The sequence below is a fragment of the Gambusia affinis genome, linkage group LG09 (assembly GCF_019740435.1).
Source record: "Gambusia affinis linkage group LG09, SWU_Gaff_1.0, whole genome shotgun sequence".
NCBI classification, from domain to species: Eukaryota; Metazoa; Chordata; class Actinopteri; order Cyprinodontiformes; family Poeciliidae; genus Gambusia; species Gambusia affinis.
The window spans coordinates 14,382,631-14,402,148 of record NC_057876.1 but is presented as its reverse complement, the minus strand read 5'-3'; the positions used below and the strand labels follow the sequence as shown (position 1 = coordinate 14,402,148).

The following is a 19,518-nucleotide window of genomic DNA, read 5'->3' as shown; positions in this document are numbered from 1 at the left end:
AAAGCCCAAGAAAACATCATCACGTATTAAACGGGACGAACTTCAGTATTCAATATGTAAAGATCGACAGCGCCCCCTGTTGTCGTTTTGTCTTCTTTACACAATAAAGCAAAAAGAAAAACAAATCATTAAAGTATATCATTATATATATATATATATATATATATATATATATATATATACATATATATATATATATATATATAGGCTACTAAGAAAGATATGATTTCATGGATGGTTCTATATGTAAATTGGAACAACAGCAGTGAAAAGCTCCAATCACAGTTTTGCTTCAGAGGTCAGCAGCAGAACACAACTCTCAATCAGCAACACTAGAACCTTATTGGCATGAGCACATTCAGAAAGTAAACTTTGGCACAAAGAAATCTTGAACCATAAAAGAAAAAAAAAAATGTTTGAAGAATAATAATTTTTGTTTTATTATTTAAGTTTTTTAAGAAATCCTCACACTTCTCTGTGCATATTCGATTTAAGAAAGTTTACTTAAGAAGCACTTAAGCAAAAAAAGGGAAAACTGATACTAAAAAACTTGAAAAAAGTCGAATACAACTAAAGTGTAGTTGAGAGCAATCAACAACACAACATGGTCATAGAGCGCCAAAAGACAACATGGCTGAAATCTTACCTTCTCTTTGCTTGGTAAAGTCTGAGTTCTGGTAAAAGTATCACTTCCGTTAATACTGATCAGTTCAGCATCTACAGGTGGAAACGGGGCGGGGAAAACCACTACATCACTCTTCAGTGTGTCGGAGCTGAAACACACGTCATACTGCTGAGTAGCTTTAGAGTAAGACCAGCTCCCGTCAGGGTGGGTGGTGATCATGGGGGCGCTGTACCTGCTGAAATCACTGTCTGTCCTGTGGCATCTGACAGCTATTAAACTGATGAGACTCAGCAGAAAGATCACAGACACTGACACGATGGAGATCAGTAGATACAAGTTCAAATCAGAGAAGTTGTCCTCCTTTATAGGAACATGTCTGAACTGAGTCTGGACATCAGCTGTGCTTTCAACCACCATCACATCAATAGAAACAGTGGCTGACAGAGAAGGTTCTCCATTATCAGAAACTAACACCAACAAGTGGTGAGTTTTCAGGTCATTGTCGCTCATTCTCCTCTTAGTCCTGATTTCTCCGGTGCTGGTTCCGATCCTGAACAGGTTGTTTCCTTTGGGCTCCGACAGGTGATAAGAAAGCAGCGCGTTGTATCCAGAATCTGCGTCCACAGCCCTGATCTTTGCTACAAAGTATCCCGCTTCAGCAGAATAAGGGATGGTCTCACTGTTAACAGAACCGAGCTCAGAATAAGGAGCTAAAATAGTTGGATTATTATCATTTTCATCCAGAATTAAAACATTAACAGTTAAATTGCTGCTTAGTGGAGGAACACCAGAGTCTGCAGCCTGAACTTTAAACTGAAATATTTTTAATTCCTCATAATTGAAGGACTGCAAACAGATTATCTCTCCTGTCTCTAAATTTATGTTTATCATTGATCTGAGTGGCAGCGGGTTACTATTGTCAATTAAAAGTGAGTAGCTTACCTGGCCATTTTCATCAGTGTCTGCATCAACTGCGGAAACTTTTTTAATAACCTCTCCTGTTGGATTGTTTTCTTTCATAAATATGTTAATTGTGTTTTCTGCAAAAATAGGTTTGTTATCATTTACATCAGACACGTGTACAAGAATCAGGCTGTTGCTGCAGAGTGGTGGGCTGCCCTCATCTCTTGCAGTGATGCTGATATTGTAATTAGGCACGTTTTCTCTGTCTAGACGTCCTCCCACAACTAAAGAATAATAATTCTTATAATTTGACTCTAATTTGAAAGGGACGTCATTAGAAATTTCACAATTAACCACAGCATTTTTACCACTGTCTCTGTCAAATACCGAGACAAGAGCAATTGCGGTGCCGATGGTTGCATCCTCTTTCACTGTATTTAACAAGGAGGTAACTGTAATTTCAGGAGCGTTGTCGTTCACATCTATAACTTCAATCAGTAACTTAGCATGTGACGTGAGAGGTGACGTGCCGCTGTCACTGGCCTGCACTCGAATCTCGAAGGCATTGTTCTCTTCAAAGTCCACATTCTTTTTGTTTGTCACTGTTCCTGTTATTTGATCTATTTCAAACACGTTCGTTTGTTTCCCACGACCCATTCCACTGAAAGAATAAACAACTTCTCCATTTAGTCCCGCATCCAAATCAGTTGCGTTCACGGTTATTATCGACGTGCCTATTTCAGCGTTTTCGTACACTCTGGCTTTGTACAGACTTTGCGCGAATACTGGCGCGTTGTCATTGTTGTCCAAAACATTCACTGTTATGATCATGCTGCCTGACTTAGCTGGTGTTCCTCCGTCAAAGGCAATTAATATTAGCTGAATCACAGCTTGTTTTTCTCTATCTAAGGCTTTCTGTAACACGATTTCAGGAGTGACACTTTCTCCTTTCTGTGTAACCAGAGAAAAATAGTTATTTTGACTGAGCTTGTATGCGTTAACAGCGTTTTTACCAACGTCTAAATCTTCAGCAGGATTCATTGGGAATTTTGCCCCCGTCGCCGTGTTTTCACTGACATTCATTGAGAGCAGCGTGTTTGGAAACGACGGGGAATTATCATTCACATCCAGGACTGTAATTTCAAAGCGGTAGATTTTAAGTGGGTTATTAATAACTCCTTCGACATTAAGTGAACATTTATCTTCACTGCCGCAGAGTTCCTCCCGATCTATTCTCTCGTTGACGTACAGGACGCCAGTCCTTCGGTTTACCTCAAAATATTTCCTCTTCGATCCCGCCACGATCTGAAACATGCGTGATTCCAGCTCCGGTACATTTATGCTAAGATCTTTGGCAATATTTCCAACAAAGCTTCCACGGTCCACTTCCTCGAAAACGGAGTAAGAGAGAAAACCGAAAACTGCTTCCAAGTAACAATCCACCAGCACGATGGCGACATATATCCACGCAGATTTATCTGGTCTATGCATATTTACATTAAACTTGTAATTAATTACAAAAAAAATAGTCGTTACTACAGAGGCGTATCTTCAATAGAAAGAAAAAACGTCGCAGCACCGCTCCTCGTTCTCCTCTGTATTCCTTTGTCTCTGTGTTTTGTTTTTTTTAAACACGTACTGATAAGGGAGGAGCCCGAGATATAGTACAGCCGTCCGAAATGTGATGGTCTACAATGTCCCCATGTGGACACATGCAGGAAGTGTATTGACTACAAAACATACAGAGCATCACCACGTTCTGTCCAATAACAGAAATGATTCCGCGCTGATTAACCGTTTCCGAAGTAACAGAAAATAGTTCATAAAGTGAGGCAACAACTGAATTTTGTGTTTTTCCTAAATTATTCACACTGAAAAATATCAATGTTTTAGTCTCATACCATTTCTGTGAGCAGTTAAAAAATATTTTAATATTTATTTTATATTATTTTGTTTTATTATTAATATTATTAGGAGTTATATTATCATTATTATAACAATTTTTTTCCCCCGGGTGGAAGAAAGTTGCTTCATAATAAATGTGACGAGGTAATCTATATTTGGTTTACTAATTCCGTATTAAATTAATTTTTATTATTATTACTGATATCATAATAATAATAAGTCTCAGGAAAGCACATGAATTTCAATATGACTTCATTATAAATAGCTTCAATGAATTCAAAGTCTTTCATTCAACACGGTGCTAATGAGGATACGTCTTCTTTATACATGTATCACTACAATCACATTCAGCACCACGGACAGCGAGAAAAAATTACAAGAGAAACTGGCATTACTTCAACTATAAAAGTCGTAGTAAACACAAAACCCAGCTCTTCTGCTTCAAAGAATTGACTAAATAAATGTTTCAATGAATGAATGAATGCATCTACCTTCCAAAACCTTAGTATGACTACTAAGATATCACATTCATACCAGATATATATTTACTGACTAATGTTGTGATTCCACAAGACAAATTTCGAGCCATAGCACTTCTTATACAATCTCCTTCCAGATTTGAAATTTCGGTCTTGGTTTTGGATACATCCTATAAATAAATGGATACATAAAAAGCTCTTATTTGTTTTTTAAAAATGTGGAAAAGTATTGATATTCTGCACTTAAGCACAAAACGTTTTTTATACTCAAGATGCTTCTGAAACCTTAGAAAAATGCGTTATAGTTACATATTAGTAGTCAATAAGATTTGAATTACGCTCCTGACAAAGTACTGAAAAAAATAATTATAAATAGATATGTTCCAGAGTAAACAATAACGAACGTGAAATGTCACAAAAACTGTAAAAAATCAGAAAGGTCTTACCTTGTCCTTGTTTGGTAAAGTCTGAGTTCTGGTAAAAGTATCACATCCATTAATACTGATCAGTTCAGCATCTACAGGGGGAAAGGGGGCGGGGAAAACCACTACGTCACTCTTCAGTGTGTCTGAGCTGAAACACACGTCATACTGCTGAGTAGCTTTAGAGTAAGACCAGCTCCCGTCAGGGTGGGTGGTGATCATGGGGGCGCTGTACCTGCTGAAATCACTGTCTGTCCTGTGGCATCTGACAGCTATTAAACTGATGAGACTCAGCAGAAAGATCACAGACACTGACACGATGGAGATCAGTAGATACAAGTTCAAATCAGAGAAGTTGTCCTCCTTTATAGGAACATGTCTGAACTGAGTCTGGACATCAACTGTGCTTTCAACCACCATCACATCAATAGAAACAGTGGCTGACAGAGAAGGTTCTCCATTATCAGAAACTAACACCAACAAGTGGTGAGTTTTCAGGTCATTGTCGCTCATTCTCCTCTTAGTCCTGATTTCTCCGGTGCTGGTTCCGATCCTGAACAGGTTGTTTCCTTTGGGCTCCGACAGGTGATAAGAAAGCAGCGCGTTGTATCCAGAATCTGCGTCCACAGCCCTGATCTTTGCTACAAAGTATCCCGCTTCAGCAGAATAAGGGATGGTCTCACTATTAACAGAGCCGAGCTCAGAATAAGGAGCTAAAATAGTTGGATTATTATCATTTTCATCCAAAATTAAAACATTTACAGTCACGTTGCTGCTGAGTGGAGGAACACCAGCATCTGTAGCCTGAACTTTAAACTGAAACGTTTTTAACTCCTCAAAGTTAAAAGACTGCATACTGATTATATCTCCGGTCTCTGAATTAATATTAACAAGTTTAGATGAACTCAGTGGATCAGTGCTGGTTTGTAAAAGAGAGTAGCTCACCTTACCATTGTTATCAAGATCAGCATCAAGTGCCGATACAATTTTAATAACTGTCCCCACTGGGTTATTCTCTCTCACGTAAATATTTATCAGTGGTTCAGAGAATCGTGGTGGATTATCATTGACATCAGATACTTGGACATTAACAGTGTTTGTGCTGGAGAGCGATGGAGATCCTCCATCGATTGCGACTATAGTTATGTTGTATTCAGCATGAGTCTCTCTATTTAGTGCTTCATTAACTACTAATGAGTAATAATTTTTGTAATTGGTTTCCAATTTAAACGGGGTTTCATTTACAATAAGAGCTTTTACTTTCCCGTTCTCTCCACCGTCTCTGTCCACCACGGACACAAGAGCAACAGCTGTACCTACTTGTGCGTCCTCTTTCACTTGGCTTTGCAACGATGTCACGGTGATCTCGGGAGCGTTATCATTTACGTCTACTACTTCCACCAGCACTTTACAGTGAGCAGACATCGGAGGTTGACCTTTGTCACTTGCCTGAGCGTGAATCTCAAAGGCAGGGTTTTCTTCATAGTCGATATTACCTTTCACATGAAGCGCGCCTGTTTTACGGTTAATATCAAATAAATCCAAAACACGATCCTGTCCTTTCTTTCTCAAAGAGTATTCTATCTCACCATTTAAACCCTCGTCTGCATCTGTTGCGTTTAGATTGGCGACTGTTGTTCCTGTTGATGCATTTTCTGGAATTTGAATCTTATACAGAGACTTACTAAAAATAGGGTGGTTGTCATTGGTATCTAAAACCGTGACGACAATTTCCGAGGTTCCTGACTTTGGTGGGTTTCCTCCATCTACTGCAGTCAGAATGAGTTTTAAAACGGAGTCTCGTTCGCGGTCTAGTGTTTTATCCAGCACCAGCTCAGCAGACACGCTTTCTGCTCCTTTGTGAATTTCTAACGTAAAATAATCGTTGCTTCCTAGTTTGTACGTGTTAACGCTGTTTTTTCCTACATCCAAGTCTGACGCTTCAATTAGACTAAATCTGACTCCAGGCAAAGTGCTTTCAGGAACATCAATCAACTGAAAATGCTCAGAAAAAACAGGTGCGTTGTCATTAATATCTTTTATTGCTACCTCTACACGGTAAAGCTTCATCGGGTTGCTTATCACAGCTTCTATGCTCACGGTGCATTTTGCGGATTTTGCACAAAGCTCCTCTCGGTCTATCCTTTTATTCACAAACAGAATCCCTGTTTTCAAATCGAGTTCGAAATATTTCCTTTTTGCTGAATCAACGATTTGGAACATGCGAGCCTCTAAATCCGCCACGTTAATGTTCAGATCTTTTGCGATATTTCCCACTGACGTCCCGGGGTTTACCTCCTCTGAGATGGAATACGAGAGTTGTGCGGTCGCAACTTCCCAGCTGCAACACAGCAGCACGACGGAAACGCCACTCCAAAGAGAGCTTGCTCTTCTTGAGAAATACATGATTAGATCCAGCGTGACATGCACAAATTCAAATCCAGTGCAAACCTTTCAGTAGGCGTAAAAACACGGAGCAAAAACCAGTCTTGACCATGTTTCCAGTCGGCTTAATGTTCTCCTTCGCTCACGGTCTGCTTCTCTCTCTAACAAAGAACAGAAAAAAAAATCATAAGCCCTTGTGATTGGGAGGAGTCTTACACCGCGTATGAATGCAACTCCCTACATGCCGTGGTCTTCAGTGCCACCACGTGGGCATGCATCGAAATGAAACTGACCATCTTTTAAAACCACGTCTTCCGAGAAACAGATATATTTTTTGTTTAATTTCACCTCAAAATATCAAACTACAACTAAAACCACTGCTGCTACTGTTACTACTAATAAAATTATTACTGTTAGTATTGTTATTGTTTTTATGTAAGAAATTCAACAAAATCCTGAATATTTTGACCCACTATTAAATTGTAATAACACAAAGTTGTTAACTAAAAGGACAAAATTATTTCAGGAGGATCATTTATAGTCGTTTATTTTCAAACTGTCTGTGGTTAAAATCAAACAAATCAAAAGACAATCAATACCTTAAAAGTATGTATTAATCATGGCTGAAAGCAAACCAATAAAAAAATAATTTAAAAAATATATCACAAAAATTATCATCCTAAAAATGATCAAATCCAACAATAAATAATTAATAGGTTGCCTGAATTGTATTTGGCAGGGAAAAATAAACTTCATCCTGTGATTGCAAAACAATCCCCTCACTCATAATGAAACACAACAAACGGGGACATCTTATTTCAGCACCATGGACAACGACACAAATTTTCAACATCGGTGAGTTGTGGATAAAACAATAAACACTGCGGGTATTTTAGTACACACAAAGTCGTAATCTTCATGTTAAATATCAGCAAACATCCAATGTGAGGAAAACCACAGTTCTCCTACAACGTTAACAGCATCAGCAGATTAAATCCCTTTATGAAAGAAAACAAAAAAAGGAAAATCCTAAAACACAAATCTCTGTTTCCAACAGTGAAAAAATATCAATAGCTTCTTACCTTTTCTTTGGTAGGTAAAGTCTGAGTTCTGGTAAAAGTATCATTCCCGTTAATACTGATCAGTTCAGCATCTACAGGTGGAAACGGGGCGGGGAAAACCACTACGTCACTCTTCAGTGTGTCTGAGCTGAAACACACGTCATACTGCTGAGTAGCTTTAGAGTAAGACCAGCTCCCGTCAGGGTGGGTGGTGATCATGGGGGCGCTGTACCTGCTGAAATCACTGTCTGTCCTGTGGCATCTGACAGCTATTAAACTGATGAGACTCAGCAGAAAGATCACAGACACTGACACGATGGAGATCAGTAGATACAAGTTCAAATCAGAGAAGTTGTCCTCCTTTATAGGAACATGTCTGAACTGAGTCTGGACATCAGCTGTGCTTTCAACCACCATCACATCAATAGAAACAGTGGCTGACAGAGAAGGTTCTCCATTATCAGAAACTAACACCAACAAGTGGTGAGTTTTCAGGTCATTGTCGCTCATTCTCCTCTTAGTCCTGATTTCTCCGGTGCTGGTTCCGATCCTGAACAGGTTGTTTCCTTTGGGCTCCGACAGGTGATAAGAAAGCAGCGCGTTGTATCCAGAATCTGCGTCCACAGCCCTGATCTTTGCTACAAAGTATCCCGCTTCAGCAGAATAAGGGATGGTCTCACTGTTAACAGAGCCGAGCTCAGAATAAGGAGCTAAAATAGTTGGATTATTATCATTTTCATCCAGGATTAAAACATTAACAGTCACATTGCCGCTTAGTGGAGGAACACCAGCATCTGTAGCCTGAACTTTAAATTGAAACGTTTTCAACTCCTCAAAGTTAAAAGACTGCATACTGATTATATATCCGGTCTCTGAATTAATATTAACAAGTTTAGATGAACTCAGTGGATCAGTGCTGGTTTGTAAAAGAGAGTAGCTCACCTTACCATTATTATCAAGATCAGCATCAATTGCCGATACAGTTTTAATAACTGTCCCCACTGGGTTATTCTCTCTCACGTAAATATTTATTAGTGGTTCAGAGAATCGTGGTGGATTATCGTTAACATCAAATACTTTAATATTAACAGTGTTTGTGCTGGAGAGCGATGGGGTCCCCCCATCAGTTGCCACCATAGTTATATTGTATTCGGCAACAATCTCTCTATCAAGGGGCCTATTCACAACTAACGAGTAAGAATTTTTGTAGTTTGTTTCCAATTTAAATGGTGTTTCATTCAGAATAACAGCTTTTACTTCCCCGTTCTTTCCTCTATCTTTATCCACCACGGACACAAGAGCAATAGCTGTCCCTACTTGTGCGTCCTCTTTCACTGTGTTTAACAGCGACGTCACACTGATTTCAGGAGCGTTATCATTCAAGTCCACCACTTCTACCAGCACTTTACAATGAGCAGACAATGGAGGGGAACCTTTGTCACTTGCCTCGGCATGAATTTCAAAAGCAGGGCTTTCTTCGTAGTCAATATTTCCTTTGACTAGAAGTGCACCTGTTTTAGCGTCAATCTGGAAAAGATCTAAAACCCGATCTTGACCTTTAGTTCTTAAGGAATATTCTATTTCGGCATTTATCCCATCATCCACATCTACTGCAGTCAAAACTATAACAGTGCTACCTACTGATACGTTCTCAGATACTCTTGTCTTATACAAAGAACTACTGAAAACTGGAGAGTTGTCATTGCTATCTATAACAGTGACAACGATGTTCGCTGTTCCTGACTTTGGTGGATTTCCGCCATCCACAGCAGTCACAGTAAGTTTGATGGTCGGCTGTTGTTCTCGGTCAAGAGCTTTCAGAAGCACAAGCTCGGCCGACACAGCGTCTTCGCCTTTGTGGATCTCTAAGGAGAAATAATCATTTCGACTGAGCTTGTATGTGCTAACGCTGTTCTTTCCGACATCAAGGTCTGATGCGCCCACAAATCCAAATTTCCCTCCTGGTGCTGTACTCTCTGCTATATTGAGAGACTGCAGCGTTTCAGAAAAATATGGCGCATTATCATTTATATCAATAATGTTTACCGCCAATCGATACAGTTTTAGCGGACTGTTGACAACAGCCTCTACATTAACGACACATTTCTCAGCTTTTACACAAAGCTCCTCTCGGTCGATTCTTTCCGTGACGTAAAGGCTGCCCGTTTTCAGATTTATGTCGAAATATTTTCTCTTCGACCCGCTTACAATCTGAAACATGCGTGCCTCCAAGTCAAATACGTTAAGATTTAAATCTTTTGCGAGATTTCCCACAGAAGTACCCGGATTTACCTCCTCAGATACAGAATAAGACAGCTGTCCACATCCCAATTTCCAGCAGCATTCCAAAATGACAAAGAGCAAACAGATCCTACTAGGTCCGCATATCCGTCCCATCGGCATATTGCTATCCAGAGCTGTAAATGACCGTATGGACTGTAATCTCCATTTAATATTTTGGATAGTTCACGTTCGTCGTGATGTATCAAAACAGAAAGTAACTGCTTTGGGAAGGGAAATGAGCAAAAGGGTGTCCGTCTACTCCTGTTTTGCGACTCTTTGTAACAAAGCACTGAGGAAAATATCCTCCTATGAATTTGGGAGGGGCCAGAAAGCAAACAACAGACATCATGTGACGGTCTAGGATGTCCCCATGTGGCTGTTTGAAATAACTGCATTCATGACAGGAAAAAAAAAAGATAAGCCAGCTACTTGAAGGTTTAAGAATAGTTTCCCTTTTGTGAATAAAAAGGTCCGGATAAACTGTAATAAGAACCCACACTAAATGCCATTAAAACTTATTTCCATCCTTTATGATCCGCAATGACAGTAAATGAACCAATATTTTTGGTAGATCTTTACGACAAAGTACGTTGTTTTTTCCGCTTATCATATAAATTCAGCACCATGGACAATGACACAAGTCTCAATAACTATCGGATCCTATCTAAAAGCAACATAGTTATTTTGACCCACGCAGCAATGTTTTAACAAAATATTCAAAGTCAAATGTATTTTTCTTGTCTCGTACAAAAAAAAAGAAAAAAAAAAGAAAAAAAAAAAAGAAAAAAGAACAGATAACTGTTTTCTAAATTTCATGTTTCCTTTTCAGTTTTGGAAGTTACATTTGCAAGAACTTTAAGTAATTTAAACATCTTACCTTGTCTTTGTTTGGTAAAGTCTGAGTTCTGGTAAAAGTGTCTCCTCCGTCAATACTGATCAGTTCAGCATCTACAGGTGGAAACGGGGCGGGGAAAACCACTACGTCACTCTTCAGTGTGTCTGAGCTGAAACACACGTCATACTGCTGAGTAGCTTTAGAGTAAGACCAGCTCCCGTCAGGGTGGGTGGTGATCATGGGGGCGCTGTACCTGCTGAAATCACTGTCTGTCCTGTGGCATCTGACAGCTATTAAACTGATGAGACTCAGCAGAAAGATCACAGACACTGACACGATGGAGATCAGTAGATACAAGTTCAAATCAGAGAAGTTGTCCTCCTTTATAGGAACATGTCTGAACTGAGTCTGGACATCAGCTGTGCTTTCAACCACCATCACATCAATAGAAACAGTGGCTGACAGAGAAGGTTCTCCATTATCAGAAACTAACACCAACAAGTGGTGAGTTTTCAGGTCATTGTCGCTCATTCTCCTTTTAGTCCTGATTTCTCCGGTGCTGGTTCCGATCCTGAACAGGTTGTTTCCTTTGGGCTCCGACAGGTGATAAGAAAGTAGCGCGTTGTATCCAGAATCTGCGTCCACAGCCCTGATCTTTGCTACAAAGTATCCCGCTTCAGCAGAATAAGGGATGGTCTCACTGTTAACAGAGCCGAGCTCAGAATAAGGAGCTAAAATAGTTGGATTATTATCATTTTCGTCGAGGATTAAAACATTAACAGTCACGTTACTGCTGAGCGGAGGAACACCAGCATCTGTAGCCTGAACTTTAAACTGAAATGTTTTCAACTCTTCATGGTTAAAAGACTGAAGGCTAATTATATCCCCTGTCTCAGAATTAATATTGACCAGTGTGGATAATGGTAATATATTACCGACACTTTGTAAAAATGAATATGTCATCTTACTGTTTTGCTCATAGTCAGCATCAGTCGCAGTAACTCTCTTGAGTATGGTTCCCACTGCGCTGTTTTCCCTCAGGGACACATTAATGACATCCTCTGAAAACAGAGGCGCGTTATCATTTACGTCAGAAACAATTATAGAAACTATAGTTGTACTTGAAAGTTGCGGCTTACCTTTATCGGTAGCAACTACAGTAATGTTGTAATTAGAGACCTTCTCCCTATCGAGTGTCCCGTCAACTAACAACGAATAATAATTTTTGTAGTTTGTTTCCAGTTTAAATGGTACATAATTTTTAATTTCTACCTCTACGTCACCATTTTTTCCACTATCTTTATCAAGAACTGAAACAAGTGCAACCACGACGCCCGCAGCTGCGTCCTCTTTCACAGAGCGATGCAAAGAAGTGACGGTGATTTCAGGAGCGTTGTCATTTAGGTCCAACACTTCTACCAGCACCTTGCTGTGAGCAGACATGGGTGGCTGTCCTTTATCACTGGCCTCTACTCTTATTTCAAATGCTTTTCTATCCTCAAAATCTATATTACCCTTTACCTTAATAATGCCAGTTTGTGGTTCAATTACAAACATATCCAATATGTGTTTCTGATCTTTGCTTCTCAACGAATACACAATCTCACCGTTCAGGCTGTCGTCAGCATCGGTGGCGCTCACCGCGATCACCGTTGTTCCTACCTGTGTATTTTCGGTCATGTTTGTTTTATACAGTTCTTGGCTGAATACGGGAATGTTATCGTTGATATCCAGCACATTAACGACAATTTGCGAGGCGCCAGATTTAGGAGGAGTCCCACCGTCTAATGCAGTCAGCGTCATGGAGATTACAGCTTGTTTTTCGCGGTCTAATGCCTTCTGCAGCACCAACTCTGCAGACACACTATCACCTGTTTTGTGCACAGCCAAAGAAAAATGTCCATTCAGGCTTAATTTGTAAGTATTGACCCCGTTTTTTCCTATGTCTGCATCTGTCGCTTCAGATAATGCAAATTTGACTCCCGGTAATGTGCTCTCTGCAATGTACAAATTCTGCAGAGTGGTGTCAAAGGACGGGGAATTGTCATTTACATCTAAAATTTCCACGTCAATATGATAAATCTTTAACGGATTATTTATCACAGCTTCTACTTTAAGTGAGCATCTGCGCTCCTCAGAGCAAAGCTCTTCTCTGTCTACCCTCTCACTAACATAAAGAAAACCTGTCTTGAGGTTTACCTCAAATAATTTTTTCTTCGATCCAGCAACAATCTGAAACATGCGAGTTTCCAGCTGTTGTGTGCTGAGGTTTAAATCCTTGGCGATATTTCCAATCGGCGTCCCTGGGATTACCTCCTCTGGAACGGAATAGGAGAGCTGCCCAGTCACCGTTTGCCAGCAGCCGAGTAAAAAGAGGTAGAAATAGATCCCAAAATTGCTCCATCCACAAGAAAAATCCATTTCTGTCCAATATGAATGAAGGATGCGAAGGAATTCAAAATCAAAACGGATGTTTAACACATAATAGATGATAGTAACCGCATTGAGCTTAATGTTAGAAATGTCCAGTGTCTCTTCAATGTCTGTGTAACAAAGAATGAGAACATGATCATCTGAAAACAGGAGGGGCTTGAATCTATACAAAAATTAACAGCTGCCTTTGATGGATCATCAGCGACGCCAGGTGGAGAAATAGTAGAACTACAGGCAACACAATGTTTACTCTTCAATCAAATATTATTGAAGAGTAATATTTGATTACTCTTCAATAATAGAGTAATCTATTATTACTCTATTATTACTCTATTATTATTACTCTATCTGACAACAGTGTTACGACCACAAGGTTCAGCTCAAGTAACTATATGGTAAAGAAGTAATGTGTTTTTTTACAGTTTTTTTTGTTCGTTTGTTTGTACAATTTCACCTTAGAAAAGTCATCTTTTTGTATTTACTATTATTATTATTATTATTATTATTATTATTATTACGCTAGTGAGTCCTGTCATGGGTCAATTGTTTTCCTTTTTACACATTAATCATCACTATATTTTGTTTTTCAATAAGGCATTTAAATGAAGAAACATACCTTCTTCCCATTTTGCCTCAGACAGACATTTATTTTTTTCTTCTCTTAATCTATTCACAGCAACAATTATCTTTTACTAGGCGCTTAATTGCTTTAGTGAATTATCTCCACAGTTTGCTCGGATTATTTTTGGGATGTTTCACATTTTCCCCGCATCTCCACAGAGACAGCAGTCAAGCGCTTATGCAGATTCTCCAGTATGTAATCCTGGGATTAGATGCCCGATTCAGTAACTCGTGTCCCATTTCCATTCCTAAGGAAATATTATTTGATTTGAAATAATTTCTAATCATCTTACAGCCAAAGTCATGCATTCAAAACAAGTTTAAACAATAGTCTTTTATGATTTATGTGCTTAATTTCCAAAGGTGTCATGACAATTATTTGTAAGTAACAAACTCGAGTTAGAGACATAGGTTGAATATTTAGATAAGTTTGAACAAACACAAAGTTAAATGTAAAAGTCCATCTTGTTCTTGAACTTCAGTCAGTCATGCGTTTGTAGGTCACAACAACTACACTGCACGGTTCTCACAGAGTTTGTCCCTGGATTACCTTTCTAATAAAAATAACACAACACAAGAACACCCAGACATATTCAGCACTGTTAGGACAAGGCGTAATTTAAAAATGTGACTGACAAAACATTTTTGCTTGCTTGTCTGACAACTTTTAAACTCTTTTTTTTCGGAGACAACTTACAGCACAATCTACCTTGAAAAAAAATGAACATTTATTAATGCAACTTCATTTAAATTAGTTACTTTATACAAGATCAAACGGGGTTTGTGCCTGTTCAACCTTCAGATCCTTTTCCTCCTTAGTTAAAGCTCGTCTGGGAAAACATCCACCGGATGGAAAAGTAATCAACATAAAATGCTTTACTATAATAAACTGTATGGATTTACTTTATTCTTAAATACACATTTAAGAACGTAATTTTTCCCTAATAGCTTATTTACTAATTCATTTAATTCATTGTTGATACTTCACATCCTACAATTAATAAGTAATAGTGAATAAGTTGTATTTTAGAAACAAATATTCAATAATTCATTCATGGTAGTTATGCATGATAATTGTCTGTGCCTGCTCCTTTAAACATGTTTCACTCTTCCGGAAGCATCAGGAGGGATGTGATGGAAGAGGGCGATGCGTGGTAACAGAGGGGCGGGGGCTGCAGGGGCGAAGGCAGTCAGTCAGTTCAGGCGTTTCCCTGCATTATTGATCAGCTTCCACCATATTTAGTAGCTAAATGTGTTCAGTCACCTCTGTCTGATGATTTCTCAATGGCTGTTTGCAAATCTGTCAGCTGTGTGCACAATTGGGAGTGAATCTGGACTTCACAGGCGTCTCTACTGTATCGTTCACACTGACGTCTGTAGATGGGGGGGAAGGGTGCCATCTGAATGTGCTCTGAGGCCAGTCCTCCCTCTTTTCTGCTTCCTCTCTTCTTGTGCACTGCTCTCTCATCTCCATAGCAACTCCATCCTGGATGTGTGTTTTGTTTTTTTTTTCTCCGAACACTTTCACACACCCACACTCACGCAGAAAGCTGTTAGTTTATCTTTCACAGCAATAAGGATACAAGAAAAAAACATCATACAAGATTGTGAAGCTACTTACACTTTTTCTGTTGTGTACTTTAATACAACTTTTATTTCAATTAATAAATCTTATAGCATCATAGTAACACTTATGGAAGAAAGATATATATATATATATATATATATATATATATATATATATATATATATATATATATATATATATATATATATATATATATATATATATATATGTATACTTTCACAAGCAGATAAGCCCTGGGTTGCAAAATACATTGGTAATGTAACACTACTGCAGCATATTTACTGTGACAGCCCTGTGGCAAAAATAGGTTTGTTCCCATCCCTGCAGACCCTGAGAGAGCCTGACCTTTGCATCCTGCCATCCCCCACCCACTGCACCACCGCGTTGCCTTGCAGAAGTTGTCCAGCAATCACGTGATTTTCAGTTACGGCTCATTACAACAGAAGGGGGCATCACAATTTCTGTTTAAATGTGCTGCTTTACCTACTACTATTTCCGTCTAAGTCACAGTTAGTTATTTTTAGACATCTTCTTCTAATAAAAGGCTAATAAAATAGCCTTGATTTATTTATTTAAATTCCTTGAATTTCTTAAATTCCTCACACCTGTTCCATGTTGTTGGTTCTGCTCACTGTGGTGAACTGAAAACCCAGAGACTTAGAAATGGGTTTGCACTCCTGTCCAGACTGCTATGATCTCATTTCTCATCTGTTCTTAAATTTCTTAAGATCAAACACTTTGAGATTCATAACCTCTGGCCTGACAGACAGACATGTTCTGTTTAAATTATTTCTTCATTCTGTACGTCTGTCAAAATAATCTGAGCTCTTCAAAAAGTTAAGCCAATTTAGTCATGATTTAATAAGGGGGCAGATGTTTCTTCGAAATAGGCTCAGGTTGGTTTGGATAGCATTATTTTTCATAATAAATTAAATCATAATTTCAAAAGGGAATTGTTCAATTAGGAGGGGTTTCTTTGTCTATTATTTAAATGTGTTTGATAATCTGTAGCATTAAAGTAAATTTACATAAAAGCAAAAACAGAAGAAATCTGCAAGGTGACAAGAACTTTTTTCACAGCAGTGTTTATCCTTACAGTTCTATCATTAAAAATGCAATCAGGGGAGGTTTCAAGTGATGAGAAGAAAAGCATTTTATTACTGAATAAAGAAGGATCTGAAGAAATTAATTTGCAGACATTGCAGGTAATAGAAAATTAAAGATAAAGCAAGAATTGGGAGACATGTATATGTACTTTTTATTAACCAAACATACACAGTGTTAAAATCCATGTGGCTAGTTATATATTTGCTTTATCCTCTTTTGTCTTCAATATATTTTCTGAAAGAGTTTAAGAGAAATCTAAAATTTGAGTCATCCATACTGTTTTATCCTACTACTACTTAATCATTCATTTCCAAATCTGTGCTCGTCTCCTCTCATTTCTGGAGTAAGTAGGGCAGAGGCGTGTCTATGGAAACATGTGCCGGAACAAAATGAAAAATCAGGACAAGGCAATATGGAGCATGCCCAAAATCCAGTTACACATATACACACACGCACACACTGAGGGCCACAGTGGGGCACATTGTTCACTCTATCGGAAAGTAATGGAACGTTGCCTAAAAAGAAAATCATTTAATTAGTTACTCTACTGTAAAACAACACATATGCGACACCTGCTACATGATTATTTTGATGCCCTTTACACATCACTAACATTTGTATTTTAAAAAAAAGATAGAAAACCTGATGCTTTAAATAGCCAGCACTGTGCTATTTTAATACTACCCACTGTTTTCGTTTGAGAACGGAAAAAATAAAAAATAAAAAATGTTACAACGCATCTGTATGTTAATGATCAGAAATGCACACAGTAATCTATTTATAATTTCCGTTAAAAGTCAGTATATATTGCCATAGTGAGTTTAATTATTAGGATTTGCATCAGACTATCAAGATTCACTTAGTGTTCATTATGATTTTTTTGAACTACAGTTGTTTGTGTGATTGCAGGAGACAAAATGATGGCAGAAGTAACAACATAAAGGACAAGATAGAGGGCAAACTCAGGATTAGATGAACAACAAAACACACATCGGAAGTCAAATCTAATAAAAATTGGGCAAAAATAAGGTGTAAATATCAGGAAATTTGATTGGAAATCCAGAATTATTGTGACTCTCATAGACTCTTTTACTTGGACAAAAATCTCTGCCTAGCATTAAAGGCAGAGTCCATCTGAAACAACCCCTCCCTGTGCGCTCACATAATTGATTCACTATCCTCCCTCCTGTTTTCATGGTGACGCAGATGCAGTCTCGTTCAAGCCCCCCCTGCATCCTCCTCTGCCACACCCTGCCTTATGTCACTGAGCAGCAACACCAAAAACAAAACATTTATTGGCTGATCCCTGGTCCTCACAAGTGACTTATAATTAATACATTTCTCTTATGTAATTAAAGAGTTTTGCATAATATGGATATTTAACAATTTACAAATACCCGATTTTTTCCATTGGGTATTTCAGTTTTTATTACTTGATCTCTCAGATGGTGCCTGAAGCCAACAGGCTGTATTTGGTGGGATTAGGAAAAAAAAAATCAATCTTTTGGTAAAGCACATCCCAGATTTGATAAATAAAATGCTCACCATTCAGTGGGGATGTTTGTATTTGAGTCAGACACTCTGGGAAAATGGGACAGAACTTGCTATTTATGGATCAATAGTCACACAGATAGTCAATAATAGTTCCAGTCATGACAGTGGAACATTCACAGCGGCGACACGCTAAATAATTGAAGGCAAACAAACAAAAGTGACAGAAATGTGTGCCTTTTGCCACAAGGGGGAGCCTTTTCACCCGCTTCTTTGTCCTCCGTAGGAGATTCCACATGTGCAGACATCCTGATGGCAGAGTAGAGGGGTGAATATAAAACGCTCTATCAGATTAGCACTCTTATGCACTTCATAAATGGCATCAGCATCACAGCTTCACCAGCAGCCTGAGAGTGAAATGCCGTTTCTGTGGCTCCGGATATTTAAATGTCAGCTCTTTTAGATGGCGAATGGAGATGTGGATGCATCTTGTTTAATAGAATCGTCCTCTGGTTGAAATAACAAAATAAAAAAAGAAGCGACATTGAGAACATCTTATCTTTAACTGCAGATCATGCAAAAATTGTGGGGCGATTATTGAGTATACAGTATAAGTCTTTTCAGTAAAACTACAAAACACCCTCTATCTGCACTTTTGTTTCCTGCACAAGCATTATTCATGCAGAACGTGCAGGTTATATTTTTACATTCTCATTCATCAAGCAGCAGAAGATGCATTAGGCAGTACTAGATGTGAAAAGCATTGCATGTGCAGGCCAGGGCCCTGGCCTGTTTCTTAGAGAAAAAAAGAAGTGAATGAATAATAGAAGAGTGTGCTGGTCTGCAGAGAGTCTCATGTTAGAAACTGCTGGGATGATTTTGTGAGGTTGCTCTACTTTCTACAGGATATGACGACGACTATTTATAAAATAATGACTTGCCAACCAATCGTGTGAGCTCTGGATGGCACTTTCCAAAAATAGTAAACGCCTTCCACTCTCATCACCCTCAAAACTAAACATATATGCGAGACTAACCTCAGCTTCATCAGCCTCAAGTTTCATAAAGGAAAGTGCAGCCTAGCTTAAACTTGAATTATTGCTGTTTGGGATTTTGGTCCGAAGAAATATATTTGTGTGTGAATGGCTATTTCTGTTCCACACTGCATTACTGCACATTATAGTGTTCAATCAAATGTAACAACTTTTTTCACACACTCTCAGTAACAATAAAACACAAGCTGAGTCAGAATTCAAACTTGCTTATTGTAAACAACTGTTTCAGGAGCAATTATGAAAAATATTGAAATTAAGAAACCTTTTGATGAACATATCAAACTCCAAATTACTTTCCTACCAGTTTTTTTTTTTTTCTTTCTGG

At 38.5% G+C, this 19,518-nt stretch overlaps 1 protein-coding gene across 15 annotated transcripts in view; it reads right to left on the bottom strand.

Moving 5' to 3' along the window:
• LOC122836606 (protocadherin alpha-C2-like) overlaps positions 1-19,518 on the bottom strand; it is a 189,162-nt gene that overhangs the window by 83,549 nt on the left and 86,095 nt on the right. Inside the window, exon 1 of one of the 15 annotated variants that reach the window (XM_044126251.1) lies at positions 10,941-13,423. The exons of 10 other annotated variants lie outside the window; for them this stretch is intronic. In XM_044126251.1, coding sequence (XP_043982186.1) covers positions 10,941-13,319 — 2,379 coding nt within the window. In that variant the 5' untranslated portion in view covers positions 13,320-13,423. Of the gene's footprint in view, positions 1-646; positions 3,114-4,358; positions 6,780-7,801; positions 10,066-10,940; positions 13,424-17,561; positions 18,448-19,518 lie in introns of those variants that run through there. 4 more of the 15 variants (XM_044126268.1, XM_044126247.1, XM_044126255.1 and 1 more) reach the window with 4 other exon arrangements.